The sequence below is a fragment of the Xyrauchen texanus genome, chromosome 30 (assembly GCF_025860055.1).
Source record: "Xyrauchen texanus isolate HMW12.3.18 chromosome 30, RBS_HiC_50CHRs, whole genome shotgun sequence".
Taxonomy (NCBI): Eukaryota; Metazoa; Chordata; class Actinopteri; order Cypriniformes; family Catostomidae; genus Xyrauchen; species Xyrauchen texanus.
The window spans coordinates 24,339,926-24,357,274 of NC_068305.1; the positions used below are offsets into that span (position 1 = coordinate 24,339,926).

General features: G+C 33.2%; 2 protein-coding genes across 4 annotated transcripts in view; one reads left to right on the forward strand and one right to left on the reverse strand.

Moving 5' to 3' along the window:
* ppp4r4 (protein phosphatase 4, regulatory subunit 4) overlaps window positions 1-11,245 on the forward strand; it is a 96,263-nt gene extending 85,018 nt beyond the window's left edge. For 2 of the 3 annotated variants that reach the window (XM_052098694.1, XM_052098695.1), the window contains 4 exons: window positions 10,309-10,396; window positions 10,549-10,610; window positions 10,742-10,898; window positions 11,102-11,245. In XM_052098694.1, the coding sequence (XP_051954654.1) occupies window positions 10,309-10,396; window positions 10,549-10,610; window positions 10,742-10,898; window positions 11,102-11,147 (353 nt within the window). In that variant the 3' untranslated portion in view covers window positions 11,148-11,245. Of the gene's footprint in view, window positions 1-10,308; window positions 10,397-10,548; window positions 10,611-10,741; window positions 10,899-11,101 lie in introns of those variants that run through there. The other variant, XR_007968111.1, reaches the window with a different exon arrangement.
* Window positions 11,246-11,941: 696 nt separating this feature from the next.
* Window positions 11,942-17,132, reverse strand: serpina10a (serpin peptidase inhibitor, clade A (alpha-1 antiproteinase, antitrypsin), member 10a). Its single transcript, XM_052098697.1, has 5 exons — window positions 16,972-17,132; window positions 15,651-16,238; window positions 15,094-15,367; window positions 13,672-13,819; window positions 11,942-12,570 (listed from the first exon to the last, which is right to left on the reverse strand). Exons 2-5 carry the CDS (start codon window positions 16,207-16,209, stop codon window positions 12,382-12,384), a joined length of 1,170 nt encoding a protein of 389 aa, XP_051954657.1. The 5' UTR covers window positions 16,210-16,238; window positions 16,972-17,132; the 3' UTR covers window positions 11,942-12,381.
* Between the last annotated feature and the right edge of the window lie 217 nt (window positions 17,133-17,349).

Below are 17,349 nucleotides of genomic sequence, written 5' to 3' on the forward strand. Positions count from 1 at the left end.
TTATAGACATTTGACCGAAATATGAGATTTATTCAAACATTAAACAATTTATAGACATTTGACAGAAATATGAGATTTATTCAAAAATACATTTAACAATTTTTAGACATTTGACAGAAATATGAGATTTATTCAAACATACATTAAACAATTTTTAGACATTTGACTGAAATATGAGATTTATTCAAACATACATTAAACAATTTTTAGACATTTGACAGAAATATGAGATTTATTCAAACATACATTAAACAATTTTTAGACATTTGACAGAAATATGAGATTTATTCAAACATTAAACAATTTTTAGACATTTGACTGAAATATGAGATTTATTCAAACATACATTAAACAATTTATAGACATTTGAAATATGAGATTTATTCAAACATACATTAAACAATTTTTAGACATTTGACAGAAATATGAGATTTATTCAAACATTAAACAATTTTTAGACATTTGACAGAAATATGAGATTTATTCAAACATTAAACAATTTTTAGACATTTGACAGAAATATGAGATTTATTCAAACATACATTAAACAATTTTTAGACATTTGACAGAAATGTGAGATTTATTCATACATACATTAAACAGTTTTTAGACATTTGACAGAAATATGAGATTTATTCAAACATTAAACAATTTTTAGACATTTGACAGAAATATGAGATTTATTCAAACATACATTAAACAATTTTTAGACATTTGACAGAAATATGAGATTTATTCAAACATTAAACAATTTTTAGACATTTGACTGAAATATGAGATTTATTCAAACATACATTAAACAATTTTTAGACATTTGACAGAAATATGAGATTTATTCAAACATTAAACAATTTTTAGACATTTGACTGAAATATGAGATTTATTCAAACATACATTAAACAATTTTTAGACATTTGACAGAAATATGAGATTTATTCAAACATTAAACAATTTTTAGACATTTGACAGAAATATGAGATTTATTCAAACATTAAACAATTTTTAGACATTTGACAGAAATATGAGATTTATTCAAACATACATTAAACAATTTTTAGACATTTGACTGAAATGTGAGATTTATTCAAACATACATTAAACAGTTTTTAGACATTTGACAGAAATATGAGATTTATTCAAACATTAAACAATTTATAGACATTTGACAGAAATATGAGATTTATTCAAACATACATTAAACAATTTTTAGACATTTGACAGAAATATGAGATTTATTCAAACATTAAACAATTTTTAGACATTTGACTGAAATATGAGATTTATTCAAACATACATTAAACAATTTTTAGACATTTGACAGAAATATGAGATTTATTCAAACATTAAACAATTTTTAGACATTTGACTGAAATATGAGATTTATTCAAACATTAAACAATTTTAGACATTGACAAAATATTTATTCAGACATTAAACAATTTAGACATTTGACGAAATATGAGATTTATTCAAACATACATTAAACAATTTATAGACATTTGACAGAAATATGAGATTTATTCAAACATACATTAAACAATTTTTAGACATTTGACAGAAATATGAGATTTATTCAAACATACATTAAACAATTTTTAGACATTTGACTGAAATATGAGATTTATTCAAACATACATAAACAATTTTTAGACATTTGACAGAAATATGAGATTTATTCAAACATTAAACAATTTTTAGACATTTGACTGAAATATGAGATTTATTCAAACATACATAAACAATTTTTAGACATTTGACAGAAATATGAGATTTATTCAAACATTAAACAATTTATAGACATTTGACCGAAATATGAGATTTATTCAAACATTAAACAATTTATAGACATTTGACAGAAATATGAGATTTATTCAAAAATACATTTAACAATTTTTAGACATTTGACAGAAATATGAGATTTATTCAAACATACATTAAACAATTTTTAGACATTTGACAGAAATATGAGATTTATTCAAACATTAAACAATTTTTAGACATTTGACTGAAATATGAGATTTATTCAAACATACATTAAACAATTTTTAGACATTTGACAGAAATATGAGATTTATTCAAACATACATTAAACAATTTTTAGACATTTGACAGAAATATGAGATTTATTCAAACATTAAACAATTTTTAGACATTTGACTGAAATATGAGATTTATTCAAACATACATTAAACAATTTATAGACATTTGAAATATGAGATTTATTCAAACATACATTAAACAATTTATAGACATTTGACAGAAATATGAGATTTATTCAAACATACATTAAACAATTTATAGACATTTGACAGAAATATGAGATTTATTCAAACATACATTAAACAATTTTTAGACATTTGACTGAAATATGAGATTTATTCAAACATACATTAAACAATTTGTAGACATTTGACTGAAATATGAGATTTATTCAAACATACATAAACAATTTTTAGACATTTGACAGAAATATGAGATTTATTCAAACATTAAACAATTTCTAGACATTTGACTGAAATATGAGATTTATTCAAACATACATAAACAATTTTTAGACATTTGACAGAAATATGAGATTTATTCAAACATTAAACAATTTATAGACATTTGACCGAAATATGAGATTTATTCAAACATTAAACAATTTATAGACATTTGACAGAAATATGAGATTTATTCAAACATTAAACAATTTATAGACATTTGACCGAAATATGAGATTTATTCAAACATTAAACAATTTATAGACATTTGACAGAAATATGAGATTTATTCAAAAATACATTTAACAATTTTTAGACATTTGACAGAAATATGAGATTTATTCAAACATACATTAAACAATTTTTAGACATTTGACTGAAATATGAGATTTATTCAAACATACATTAAACAATTTTTAGACATTTGACAGAAATATGAGATTTATTCAAACATACATTAAACAATTTTTAGACATTTGACAGAAATATGAGATTTATTCAAACATTAAACAATTTTTAGACATTTGACTGAAATATGAGATTTATTCAAACATACATTAAACAATTTATAGACATTTGAAATATGAGATTTATTCAAACATACATTAAACAATTTTTAGACATTTGACAGAAATATGAGATTTATTCAAACATTAAACAATTTTTAGACATTTGACAGAAATATGAGATTTATTCAAACATTAAACAATTTTTAGACATTTGACAGAAATATGAGATTTATTCAAACATACATTAAACAATTTTTAGACATTTGACAGAAATGTGAGATTTATTCATACATACATTAAACAGTTTTTAGACATTTGACAGAAATATGAGATTTATTCAAACATTAAACAATTTTTAGACATTTGACAGAAATATGAGATTTATTCAAACATACATTAAACAATTTTTAGACATTTGACAGAAATATGAGATTTATTCAAACATTAAACAATTTTTAGACATTTGACTGAAATATGAGATTTATTCAAACATACATTAAACAATTTTTAGACATTTGACAGAAATATGAGATTTATTCAAACATTAAACAATTTTTAGACATTTGACTGAAATATGAGATTTATTCAAACATACATTAAACAATTTATAGACATTTGACCGAAATATGAGATTTATTCAAACATACATTAAACAATTTATAGACATTTGACAGAAATATGAGATTTATTCAAACATACATTAAACAATTTTTAGACATTTGACAGAAATATGAGATTTATTCAAACATTAAACAATTTTTAGACATTTGACTGAAATATGAGATTTATTCAAACATACATTAAACAATTTTTAGACATTTGACAGAAATATGAGATTTATTCAAACATTAAACAATTTTTAGACATTTGACTGAAATATGAGATTTATTCAAACATACATTAAACAATTTTTAGACATTTGACAGAAATATGAGATTTATTCAAACATTAAACAATTTTTAGACATTTGACTGAAATATGAGATTTATTCAAACATACATTAAACAATTTATAGACATTTGACAGAAATATGAGATTTATTCAAACATACATTAAACAATTTTTAGACATTTGACAGAAATATGAGATTTATTCAAACATTAAACAATTTTTAGACATTTGACTGAAATATGAGATTTATTCAAACATACATTAAACAATTTTTAGACATTTGACAGAAATATGAGATTTATTCAAACATTAAACAATTTTTAGACATTTGACTGAAATATGAGATTTATTCAAACATACATTAAACAATTTTTAGACATTTGACAGAAATATGAGATTTATTCAAACATTAAACAATTTTTAGACATTTGACAGAAATATGAGATTTATTCAAACATTAAACAATTTTTAGACATTTGACAGAAATATGAGATTTATTCAAACATACATTAAACAATTTTTAGACATTTGACAGAAATGTGAGATTTATTCAAACATACATTAAACAGTTTTTAGACATTTGACAGAAATATGAGATTTATTCAAACATTAAACAATTTTTAGACATTTGACAGAAATATGAGATTTATTCAAACATACATTAAACAATTTTTAGACATTTGACAGAAATATGAGATTTATTCAAACATTAAACAATTTTTAGACATTTGACTGAAATATGAGATTTATTCAAACATACATTAAACAATTTTTAGACATTTGACAGAAATATGAGATTTATTCAAACATTAAACAATTTTTAGACATTTGACTGAAATATGAGATTTATTCAAACATACATTAAACAATTTATAGACATTTGACCGAAATATGAGATTTATTCAAACATACATTAAACAATTTATAGACATTTGACAGAAATATGAGATTTATTCAAACATACATTAAACAATTTTTAGACATTTGACAGAAATATGAGATTTATTCAAACATTAAACAATTTTTAGACATTTGACTGAAATATGAGATTTATTCAAACATACATTAAACAATTTTTAGACATTTGACAGAAATATGAGATTTATTCAAACATTAAACAATTTTTAGACATTTGACTGAAATATGAGATTTATTCAAACATACATTAAACAATTTTTAGACATTTGACAGAAATATGAGATTTATTCAAACATTAAACAATTTTTAGACATTTGACTGAAATATGAGATTTATTCAAACATACATTAAACAATTTATAGACATTTGACCGAAATATGAGATTTATTCAAACATACATTAAACAATTTATAGACATTTGACAGAAATATGAGATTTATTCAAACATACATTAAACAATTTTTAGACATTTGACAGAAATATGAGATTTATTCAAACATACATAAACAATTTTTAGACTTTTGACAGAAATATGAGATTTATTCAAACATACATTAAACAATTTATAGACATCATCAGTCACAAACTCAAGGAGCCCTTTGGCCAGCATATATGTGATGGATGATTGCAGTACTTAATATACTAAAAAACAATTGAGTTGCATGTCAACATACAATATTCTTTTATTTGAATATAAGGTTGGACTGTTATAGTGTTCGTCTGAATATGTAAAGTAGGTGATTATACTGTGCAAACGTTTTTCCCAATATATTTCTTATTTTTCTTCAGCCTTCCCAGAAATGTTGTAGGCTGTATGGTGCATTCTTACGGAGCCCCCGAAGTGACCTGCACAAAAAAAAAAATCACAGAGATTTTCGCGTGCGCACAAGAAACTTTTGCGTGCGCACGAGAAACATTCATAATGATTTTACAGCATACTATTTTCATTATATTATTACAGTATGATATTTTTGCTCACTGTAAAACAAATATTGCTTTCTAAATCAGTTAGTTTTCCCACAGTTTAGCAAATGTTCATATTCTTTATTAACCGTTTTGGCCATTTTGGGTTAGGGCTATATGTGTTTCATACATGTCTAAGGTTTTTCAAATCCATTGAAATACACTTTGGTGATGTTTTTATAAGCTATTGTATTGATTTGTTTTTATTTGACCAAAAAAATAATAGAATATAAATAATCAAATTTGTATCTGTAATCAGCTACAATAGCAAGTTCTGTGATTGTCGATGAACTGATACATTTTCACATTCATTAGAATTGTAATTTTGTATCCTGGTGTTTATTATTAATATAACAGATTAATTTATTCCTGGATTTTGATTCCAGTGGTGGCTGCATGGGATTGTTTCTGATTTCCAATAAATCCAGAGCGTTGTAAAGTCCAAAAGTCAACATGTTTTGAAAAAGGATAGATGTAATAATTTCCAACATTTACAACATGTTTCTCAGTCCATGTTTGTTGGCGTTTAGACTTTCAAAACCATTTTCACTGTGGTGAAAAAACTTGCTAGACACAAAGCGAGGCATGCACCTTCCGGGGCAGTCTAGCAGCTAAAATATATATATATATGTATTTGTATAGTCTAGCACTATTATATATTACAAAAAAAGATCGTATTATGTAGGACTATCTGCGTTCGCTTGGCGCTCCATGCTCCATTTAATCCATATTATTCTATTTTATTCAAATTGAGGATTTTGTTCGAGAATTTTTAAATTTTTTAGGGTGATGACGTCATAAAATATGCCAACAGACATTAGAAGCTTCATTCTAAAACCTCAATAGAAGTTTTGAATGTAAATATGACATGAAAAAATTACATTTGGTACAGTCTAGTATGAACGGTCAGAATGACCGCTATGGCCATTCTAATAGTTATAGAATTCCGGTAGTTCTAGTGTTAAATGCAAGTACAAGTCTATTGCTTGATTAGTGTCCTTTGGAAGATCAAAGCGTGTCTCAGCCATGACAGTATTACAAATGTCATAGACAGTAATGTCTTTGTATTGAAGGCCAAGTTTAAAATCTATCTCTATAAATTAATGCGCATCCATGCTCTCAGTATTTTTGAGTAAATGAATGATGGCAATGACGCAATCGGAAAAGAGCTATACACACACCGGAAACTGTAACGCGTGCTCCTTGATTTCCATCCGGGCTTGAGGTGAGAGTGGCTTGCCTCTCGGCCAGTCTGACTACTCCCTCGGACCTGCCGAGTTGGATGATGAATTCGTCACTGCATCGGAGAGCATCCCGGCATCTGACGTGGAAGACCTGTGAGCATGGGGTTGGACTGGAAACCTCCGTCCCCCCCGGTTCCTTTCTTACCGGAGGTGCACGATCAGCTGACGAGGTCATAGAGGTCACCTTTCTCTGCCCGCAACGAACCTTCTCGTTCGTCCGCTCTCACTACCTTCGACGGCGGGGTGGCCTGTGGGTACTCGGAGGTCCTCCAGGTGGACAGAGTGGTTGCAATCCACCTGTGTCCGGAAAACGACCTCGCCCTCCAGACCACGAAGGTCACAGTGTGGGCACTCGGGCAGGCGATGGCCAACCTCGTGGTCCAGGAACATCACCTGTGACTGAACCTGGCCAAGATGCGACAGGTTGACAAAGCCCGCTTTCTCAACGCCCCCATCTCCTAGCTCGGCCTGTTCGGCTACACATTCGATGACTTTGGCCAACATTTTTCGGCAGTGAAGAAACAGATGGAGGCCATCTCTTATATCATGCCTCGCCACCATTCCAGCGTGAGCCGTGCTCCGTCTGCTCGCCGAGGGCGCCCTCCTGCAGCTTCCAAAATTCAGGCAGCTCCGCCTCAACCTGGGCCCAGCTCTCAGCCCCAGCATCGAGCTCCCCGCAGGAACTGCACACCCCCTTCTCTCGGACGTCCTCGAGGACCCGGAAAGCTCCCAAGCATTCCTGAGACTGATGACCCAGAGAACGAGACGTTTGCTCTGGAGCTGGTAAACCACTCCATCCCCCGGTTGAGGGCCAGGAGAAGAATCCTCATTTTCCTTTATTTCTTTTGCTGCACCCCCTTTGGGCTGCGGTACCCACATTCTCAATAAAAGAAGTTCCTTGTTCCTGGTGTCATCTGGCCTGCAAATGCTGTTCTCAAGAGAGGCTGGAGGGGAGGCTGTCCCCCTCCACCTTGAAGGTTTATGGAGCCGCTATAACGGCTCACCACGACGCAGTGGACAGTAAGTGCTTAGGGAAGCACAACCTTATCATCAGGTTCCTCAGAGGCGCCCAGAGGCTGAACCCTCCCAGGCCATGCCTGTTTCCCTCATGGAATCTTTCCATGGTCCTTTCAGGCCTCCAGAGACCCCCCTTCAAGCCGCTAGAATCAGTTGAGCTCAGAGCCATCTCCTTGAAGACGGCCCTCCTGATCGCACTCGCTTCCATCAAGAGGGTTGGGGTCGCTGTGTTTGTAGCAACTCCTCCCTCATCTACCACAGCGCCACTTCCACATGTGGCCTGAAAACCCAGATGACGTTTTTATGGGGCGTTGGGGAAGGGTACGTGCAGTCTGACGCAGCCTGCTGCTTTGGCACACAACTGCTTGCCCGCACCTGCGTCAGCATTTCACGTACATGGTTAAGCACATGATGTGATTGAATAGGGACCCCTAGTGTCGCTTTATCGACACAACGTCGAGTGAATGACAGACGGGGAACATCTAGGTTACTGTAAAAACTTAAACTTATTCTCGTCTCCTCAGTGCAAAACCTGAATGGACAGATGCACGATTCCCTCCTTTTATACCCGTATGTCTGGGAAGGGACATGCTAATTTTGTCTGCCAATTTCTCATTGGCCTTTTCTCAAGTTCAGAGGTACCGAGGCCTTCATGAAAGACCCCTAGTGTCGCTTCATTCAAAACAGTGTCTCGTTCCTAGACAGTAACCTAGACATTTTCAAGCATGAACTGCCCATTTAAGGTCCTGCCACAGCATCTCAATCAGGTTCAATTCAGGACTTTGACTAGACCACTCCAAAACTTTAATATAGCTTATTTTGAGCCATTTAGAGGTGAACCTACTCCTATGCTTTGGATCATTGTTTTGCTACATGATCCAGTTTGAGCTTCATGATCCAGTTTGAGCTTCAACACATGGACTGATGACCGGACATTCTCCTTTAGGATTTTCAGGTAGAGAGAAGAATTCATGTTTCCCTCAATTATTGCTCTGGCCCTGATGCAGCAAAGCATACCCACACCATCACACTACCACCACCATGCTTGACCGTCTGTATGATGTTCTTTTTGTGGAATTCTGTGTTTGATTGACGGCAGATGTAATGGGACATGTGTCTTCCAAACAGTTCCACTCGACATTCATCAAGGAAGTGTATACAGCTCTTCACCAGTAGGCAACAATGGACAATTTGCCGCAAGTTTGCTGCAAAGCTCATTTGCATGTGAAAATGATCAGTGGCAAATTTGCAGCTAAAACTATCGATTTTTGTAGTTCTTTGGAGTCCCAGAGCCTTTGAAATAGCTTTGTAACCCTTCCCAGACTGATGTATTTCAATCACCTTTTTCCTCATCATTTCTGGAATTTCGTTCGACCTTGGCATAGTGTGCTAATGGGTGAGACCTTTTATCCTAATTCATGCTGCTGAATAAATTCTATTTAGGTGTTGATTTAATTGAACAGGACTGGCAGTAATCAGGCCTGGGTGTGTTCTGAATGCAGTTTCATATATTTGGTAATTTAGTAACTAAAGGGGAAAATCAGTTTTCACAATGGCCCAGGTGGTATTGGACTTCAATAAATAACATTATCTATTAAAAAATGTATTTTGTGTTTACCTAGATTGCCTGTTTTTTTGTTAGATTTTATTTGAATTTTTGAAACAATTTAGTATGAGATAAACACAAAAACAGAAGAAATCAGGATGGAGCAAATACTTTTCCACAGCATTGTATATTAGAAGTAATGTACAGTAATAACTTTAATAATAATAACATAAATAATTGTAATATTACTATTAATAAAAACAACAATAAAAATTATAAATGCATGAATATTTAAATCTTGTGCATTTCATGAGTAGTTTAAGACCAGATTTAGATTTTTAAAATGTACTGTAAAGGAATGCCAATGTTTTTTTTGTTTTTTTTTGGGGAAATTATTACAATATGATAAAATATTTTTAGATCATAATGTTATACATTTCTCATAATGTAAAACCTGTTATTACTGATTTTATGTTTTTAGAAAATTATTACATTCTGAAAATTTGATTACATTAATAAAACTTTAAGTGCAGTTATGTGCAGTTATTATGAGTTGCTACAGTGCCTTTACATTACAGATCAGAAAGTCTTACTGGTTTGTAACGAAATGTTGGCATCTAAATGACGACAGAAATTTCATTTTTGTGCCCTTTAATTGCTTATATAAAATATTAGATGCTAAATCAAAAATGTTGGATGCCTTTCCTCCCAATATCAATAAAATTACCTGTTTTCAGGTAAGGAATTACGGAGGGCCAAACTATCTCGAAGTCGTTCCCTTAACCATCCCACGACACCAAAGATAACAAACTCAGACAAAACATTGTAAGTAACACTCATTTCATGTCTCGTGCTGCTGTTGCATTGGATTAAAAAAGATAAATCACCAAAGCTCCTTTCTGATGTGACTATGAATTTATTATGACCAATCACCAGTAGTAATTACATTGCATTTTTTTACTCACAATTTTCTTTAGAAAAGTGAAGGATTCAGGAAGTTACCCTGGATCAGTAAAGAGCACTATGCTACCGATAAATGGTAACTAATGGAATTTCATCCTAAATCACAATGATTTGTGGACCTTGCCTAAAGCTTTATCTAATTTACATAATTTATCAACCAAAAACATTTGTTTCATCTCATGCACCTGTTCTCCTTTTGCATTCCAGATGATAACCTGCGACCCCATCACTTCAATGCTGCTTCTTCAATCTCCCCCACCCCATCCACCTCCTCCATGCCTGTTTTGATCCGCAGCAACACCAGCAGCTCTGTGGATCACTGGAGTAATGGGAATAAAGACACACAGTCCAGGAAGCTTAGTGTGTACGTCTCCCTAACTTTTCTAGAATAGCTCAAAAAGTGTCCTTGCGTACTGTTGCTTTAGTTTTCAAAAAACACCTAATATAGTAATCTTTTTTAAACAAATTACATCTTAGATAAAGTCATATTGTATCTGGTCCTTATAAACTGGAACATCTCCGTCAAAGTAATCTTAACCTTCTTGTTTTTCGGTTTATGTCTGACAGACAACGGAAGTCGAATTCGTTTGGAATGCTGTCTGGTAGAGAGTGACTACAGCTTTGCCTAGCGGATTGTGACTTCAAGCCCCTTTCTACATTATATGACTTTACTTGCAATTGAGCTTGGAGGAGTTCATGGCCCAATAGCAGCAGCACTCTTAATTTGTCCTGTCTCCTCTATACCAGAAAAAGCTTAAGACATGCTGGGGCATCAATTAAGGTCTGCATTGATCCATCTCTGCCTTATTTCACAAAAACTCACACCAATTGTCATAAAATGAAAAAGAAAGTTGAGGAGTAATTGAATGTATTTAATTTACTGCCTCTTTACTTAATTTCTTGTAATATAGCATGCTGTGAAAATTCTCCGTTTTATATTTTTGAAGTGGCTACGAGAAAAAGAAGCACTATGTATTTTTATGATTGACCACCTCCTTAAAGAGTTCTGGAACTCTTAATCCCATCCTACAAATGAGATTGTGCCTGGTGCTGCCTAGCACCTGACTGATTAATGCCAACATCTTAGTACCCAATGAATACCATTCATGTTGAATATGATGTGCTTTAATGAGTTGCACTTCTCAACGAGTTGAGATGCATACTAAAGCACAAAGAAAGTTACTTGACAAGATGACAAGACATGTAACATTATATACTTTGTGAGTAAGAATTTGCCATCAATAAACCTCCTAAATCAACCATTTAAATCACTATACATTAGTTTTCTTAACAGACACTTGCAAATAAAACAGTGCATATTGTGTTGTGACTATATTTTACTAATGTTCTTATAATTTTAAAGGTGCACTCAGTGATTTGGAACAGGTAGAAATTGTAATAGTAAAATTGTTTAGAATAGTATTTTTTATTTTGAAAATGATGTACACTCACATTAGATGAAGACTAGTTTTACAGAAAAAGATGCTTTATTCTACATATGGTGCTGCGCACACATTCACAAGCCATGCTATGCAGAGATCTTATGACGAGACGAATATTGCTGGATAATCCCCAGAAATATGGCGGTTTCACTTGCAAAACATGTTTCTACAATGGCACAATGGTAAATGACAACTTGAGAAAATGGGAAAATGCTTTCACACGTTTAAGTTTCAGTACAACATAAACACGAATATTACTAAGTGCACATTTTAAAGAAAACTACCCAGTTAACTTAGTGTCAATAAACATCAAATTCAATTTAATAAGTGGGTTATAAAGCAAACTGGAAATTGTATGTGTAAGAAGTACACTGTAATCCTGATTGTTAGTTTTTCTATACATGATTAATTCTTGGTTGGGTCAACCACTCGTCCTATGTAGAGTATGTATTTTGTGGACTCATGGTAGACGACGAAAAGGAAGGGTCTGTTGAAGGTAAGCCTGGGAGGAAGAGTGGCCATGAAGAGATTGCTAGAGGCATCTTCCACTGACCCTCCCGTCTCATCCACCTCCAATGTGACCTTCTGTAGAACCTGGAACCAGGGGGACACTGGTTAATGTATATTGATAATCTATTAACATAGATAAACTCACCATGCTGTAAGCCTATCCTCCTATCTAGAGATATTTAAGTTCACCCCTGTCACATTTCACATCTTTTACTACAATTTTGTATAATTAATGTACACAATACTTGTGTTTGATAAGGATTGATTCTGAAGATTTGAATAACTGCAGAAAATTGGGTGACACTTTATTTTGCAGTGTAATAAATACTAATGTACTCCCTGTGTAATTATTTTGCAGAGCTGCTTGTACTTATTGTTATTACTACAGACATTTAAAATAGTAACATATACTATGTGTAATGCAGACACTGTAAAATAAAGTGTTACTAAAACATTTACTGAAAACCACCCTGATCCATCACTTGCATTCTCTGGGTTATCTCAATAATTCTAGTCAAAATCTTGACATTAAACCACTGATAGACATGAAATACAGTACTTTGCAAAAATGTTTTAGAAGGTTGAGAAAATTCTCCAGAATGTTTTGCAGAAATTGTGTTTTCAAAAATAATGCCATGAATAATTTGTATTTATCAGTTGACCTCACACAAAGTGCATTAAACATACAAAAACTAAATCAATATTTGGTGTGACCTTAAGCCTTAAAAACAGCACCAATTCTCCTAGGTACACTTGAGCACAGTTTTTCAAGATTGTTCCAAGCATCTTGGATAACTTGCCACAGTACTGTGTATTTAGGCTGTCTCAGTTGATTCTGTCACCTCATGTAACCCCAGATTGACTCGATGTTGAGATCTGGGCTCTGTTGCAGGACCCTACTTCCATTTGTAAAAGGAATGTTTGGAAACCCAAAATGTATATTTCCTATTGACTGCATATATAAAATAACCATCTAACAAATGTTTATGTGAATCATCTAATGTGCTAATGTGACTTTTGCACAGTACTGTATGCAGTAAAAGTGATATCTGATAAAATCTTCACAATCGTATCCATTCAACACCCCAGACATGTCATAACATTATTATACATTATATGCTCTTATTTTATTCCTGCCGTTTTCTTTGCTCATCCCTCCCACTATAGTGTAAAAAGATGTCATACCTCTGACAGTTTCAGGCCTTCTACATTGCTGATTCCAGACAGGTCTGCACTGTTCTCGAAAATCTCTTTAATGCCCAGACTGGGCAGGCTCTTACTTAGTGAGTTAGACTGCTTCAGTAAAAATCTGGGCAACTGAACCTCCAACTTCCTGAAGAGAGATACAAAATGTGTCTTCAGGACAAAAAACAAAAAAGCATCACCTGAATTGGCTTTGATGTGTTAAAGGAATATTCAATACAAGTTAAACTTATTTGACAACATAACATTATGTGGCATAATGTTGATTGCCACAAAAATTCATGAAGATAAACTAAACGAGCCGCAACGTATTAAAGCCATTCAACTGCACGCTTCAGAATGGTTGAGTAGGGTTAGCTAACTGTGCTGAGGATTCAGGGCTGAGAACAGTTTACAATCGAACCGTGCTCAAGCGGAAAATGTTACTGTAACCATTCCGTACCGTGCTCAGAACCATTGGTCGAAAAGCGGCTTATGTTTGTTAACATGATATTAATGTTATAAAAGTGCTAGACTTTTCTGTGTAAAATTATAATTTTACAACTTCATTGCCATGACAACGTAACACTAAAAACCCTAAAAAGGCCATACAAAATAAACAACTTTACAGTTCAAATAATACATGAGTTTTATCAGAATAATTCATGTAAGTGCTTTTGTAAAATTATAAGCTTTGCATTTCTGCCTTTAAACCCTCCAAAGGGTTCACTTCCATTGTAAGTGCCTCACTGTAACAGTTTATTTTTTTTTAAAGATATGACATGTGTGGGTTAGAAACAGATTCATATTTAAGTTATTTTTTTTTTACTATCAATCTCCACTTTCAATTCCATATTCTTCTATTTTTTTTTTTTTTTTTTTGTGGTTCGCATTCTTCCTGCATATCACCACCTACTGGTCAGAGAGGAGAATTTATAGTAAAAAATAACTTAAATATTGATCTGTTACTCACCCACGCCTATCATATCACTTCATAAGATATAGATTTTTGAAGATTCAAAGTTCTGGTCACCATTTACTTGCATTGTATGGCAGAAGAAAGAAAGTCATACACTTCTGGGATGGCACTTCTGTGAGTAAAGGATGAGAGAATTTTTATTTTTAGGTTGAACTATCCCTTTAAGTTGCTTGTTTCTACAGAGAAACGATATACTACTTTAAAGTAATATTTCACCCAAAAATGAAAATTCTGCTGTGATTTACTCACTCTCATGTCATTCCAAACATATATGACTTTCTTTCTTCCTTTAAACACAAAGGGGGATGTTGACTGTCGTTGTTTTAAAAACAAAATGCAATAAAAGCAAATGGTGACTGATTTGACTCATTTAATAAATCCATTCATATCACATTGATGTTTGTCTTTATTTACATAAAATGTGAAAGACTGATTACAAGACTCACGTCTTTTTCAGCTTTGCAACCCATCCACGGAATACATCACCAGTGAAGGCTTCATCAATGTGGGTGTAATCCACATCTTCATCTGGAAGAAGGACTAGCATGGCAATGCCCTCTGCACAGGCCAGTTTCAGAATGCCAACTTTTAGTGTGGGGTCATAAGCCAGGTAGTATTTATCTGAACGGAGCATCATGGGCACTTGCACAATGTTATACTTGTTCACATAGAAACGCTCCTCTTGGGTGAAGCTCACATTGAAGGGTTGCTGCCACTGGCCTGTTAAAAATCAAGAAAGGAAATCTTAACACATTATCTATTCAAAGCATAGGTATATTAACTCCTCATTTTAATGTATTTCCTTGGCAACTGACACAAGAAATATGAAGGGGATATTTCATCCAAAATGAAACTTCTGTCATAATTTACTCACCCTCATATTGTTTTAAAACCATATGACTTTCCAAAAATTATGAGAATTTTCATTTTTAGGTGACCTGTCCCTATAAAATGTTATTACTTTAATTACAACATTAATCCCAAGTTCTTGTTTTTCTCTCACCTGTGAAGAAAGCTGCGCTGATTAACATTGCCATGCTTTGTGGGTCTACATTGTCCACCACATCTTTGACCTTTTCCCCTGTTTGGCCTCTTACAAAGTCATTGATACTCCCCTTGACTGCCTGTGCATTGGCATAATTCACATTTTGAACATCTGCACCATAAAACTGCTTAACCTGGTTGCTGAAATTGGCCTCTGCCTGGATCTGCTGGCTCAAGAAAAGGCCAGTGGCCTGGAGCTGAGGCATGGTCTCCCTCAGCTGTTGGAGAAGGTTTTTAATCCTTTCTGGCTCTTCATCTTTCTCCATTGAGGCCACACCTATACCCTGTAGCAACTCGGTGCGAGAAGGCCCACCAGCCCCTGCGGCTAATGTGGCTAGGCCCAAGGTAGCCCCCAAGGTTGAAATCACTACATTGTCATCACTTGAGCTTGCGATCTTGCTGTAAAGCCGGGTAGAAAAGTCTGCGTTCCTGGTGGCAAGCTCTTCCATGTCTGTGGTTTGGCCAAGAACACACAGAGCAAGGAAAGATGCCCTGACCAAGAGGGAGAGAATGCCCATCTTTATAACTTCACTGGTGCTGTTTGTGCCTTAATGAAAAATATTTAAAGGCATATGTCAGCATGAACAAATTGCAGCATCACAGGTGTCATGCGAATGCAAAATATTATAATCATACAGTATAATAAATGTATTATTAATACAGAGTAAACAAGAGTTCCACGAATAGAAAATGTGTAAGATGTTTAGTGACTGATCCATATGCATGATGCTTTTAAACCAAGTCAAAGGTGCACACATACAAAACAACACACTTTTGCTGTTGGTTTAATGTCTCAATGACCCATTTATTGTAAAAACTCAAGTAATGCAAGATATTTTACAGTTTGCAAAACCAAAGGGCATGATTTAGCCTTCTTTCAGAGGAATACTGATGATGCAGCCCGTAATCTAATGACTCAGTCATTCTGGTCACAGCCAAAAACAACCGCAGCCATAAGAAACATTTAGATATAAAAATAGGCGAATATTTGCTCACGAAAAAAGGGCACAATCGTGAACATCCAAGACGCCCTTGTCTTACATTTTCACACGATTAAAGCTGTTTTGACGATCTATTGTAATAATAGATCGTCAAAACAGCTTTAATTGTATGCAGTGGTCGTTAGCACTTAATCCTTAGATTAATAATATTCTGCGCTAAACTGCGACACAACTCTGGGAGTCGTAATACGTTGTAACGGTCGAATTCTCAATTGCGTGCATTATTATTTTAATCTACGGAGAACAATGGCGAAATGTTCTGAAAGACTAACTACTTACAAATATCTGCTTCGGTCAGTGCCTAATGTCCCAAAGAATGATCAAGAGAAATCAAGCTACTGAGAAATGTCGCTTCTCGCCATAAATACCAAACCAAATTTACGGAGATTACGTAACATCCGCCCTGGTTTGCGCGTTCTTGATCATACGCAGTTTACGTAAACCACGGGTTAATCGCACATACACAGACACGACATAAAATAAATCAAGCGATGCTAATTAAATATATGACTCCATTCCTTAACTAGGCCTATTTATGTTTTCATTATATCCCCTTATATCAAATATCAGCTACACAACGGAGTGGATACGTGTCCGTATATAATACATACGGAGTGGTTCCCCAAAATGAAAAATAATATTTTTTGTAAATACCGT

Excerpts from the sequence above, each read along its gene's own strand:
- serpina10a (XM_052098697.1), bottom strand. The coding sequence starts at position 16,209 with ATGGGCATTCTCTCCCTCTTGGTCAGGGCATCTTTCCTTGCTCTGTGT. Across the intron at positions 13,820-15,093 it reads GTTGCAAAGCTGAAAAAGAC|GAAGTTGGAGGTTCAGTTGC; the intron begins GTGAGTCTTGTA and ends ATCTCTCTTCAG. Across the intron at positions 12,571-13,671 it reads AAGGCCTGAAACTGTCAGAG|GTTCTACAGAAGGTCACATT; the intron begins GTATGACATCTT and ends CCCTGGTTCCAG.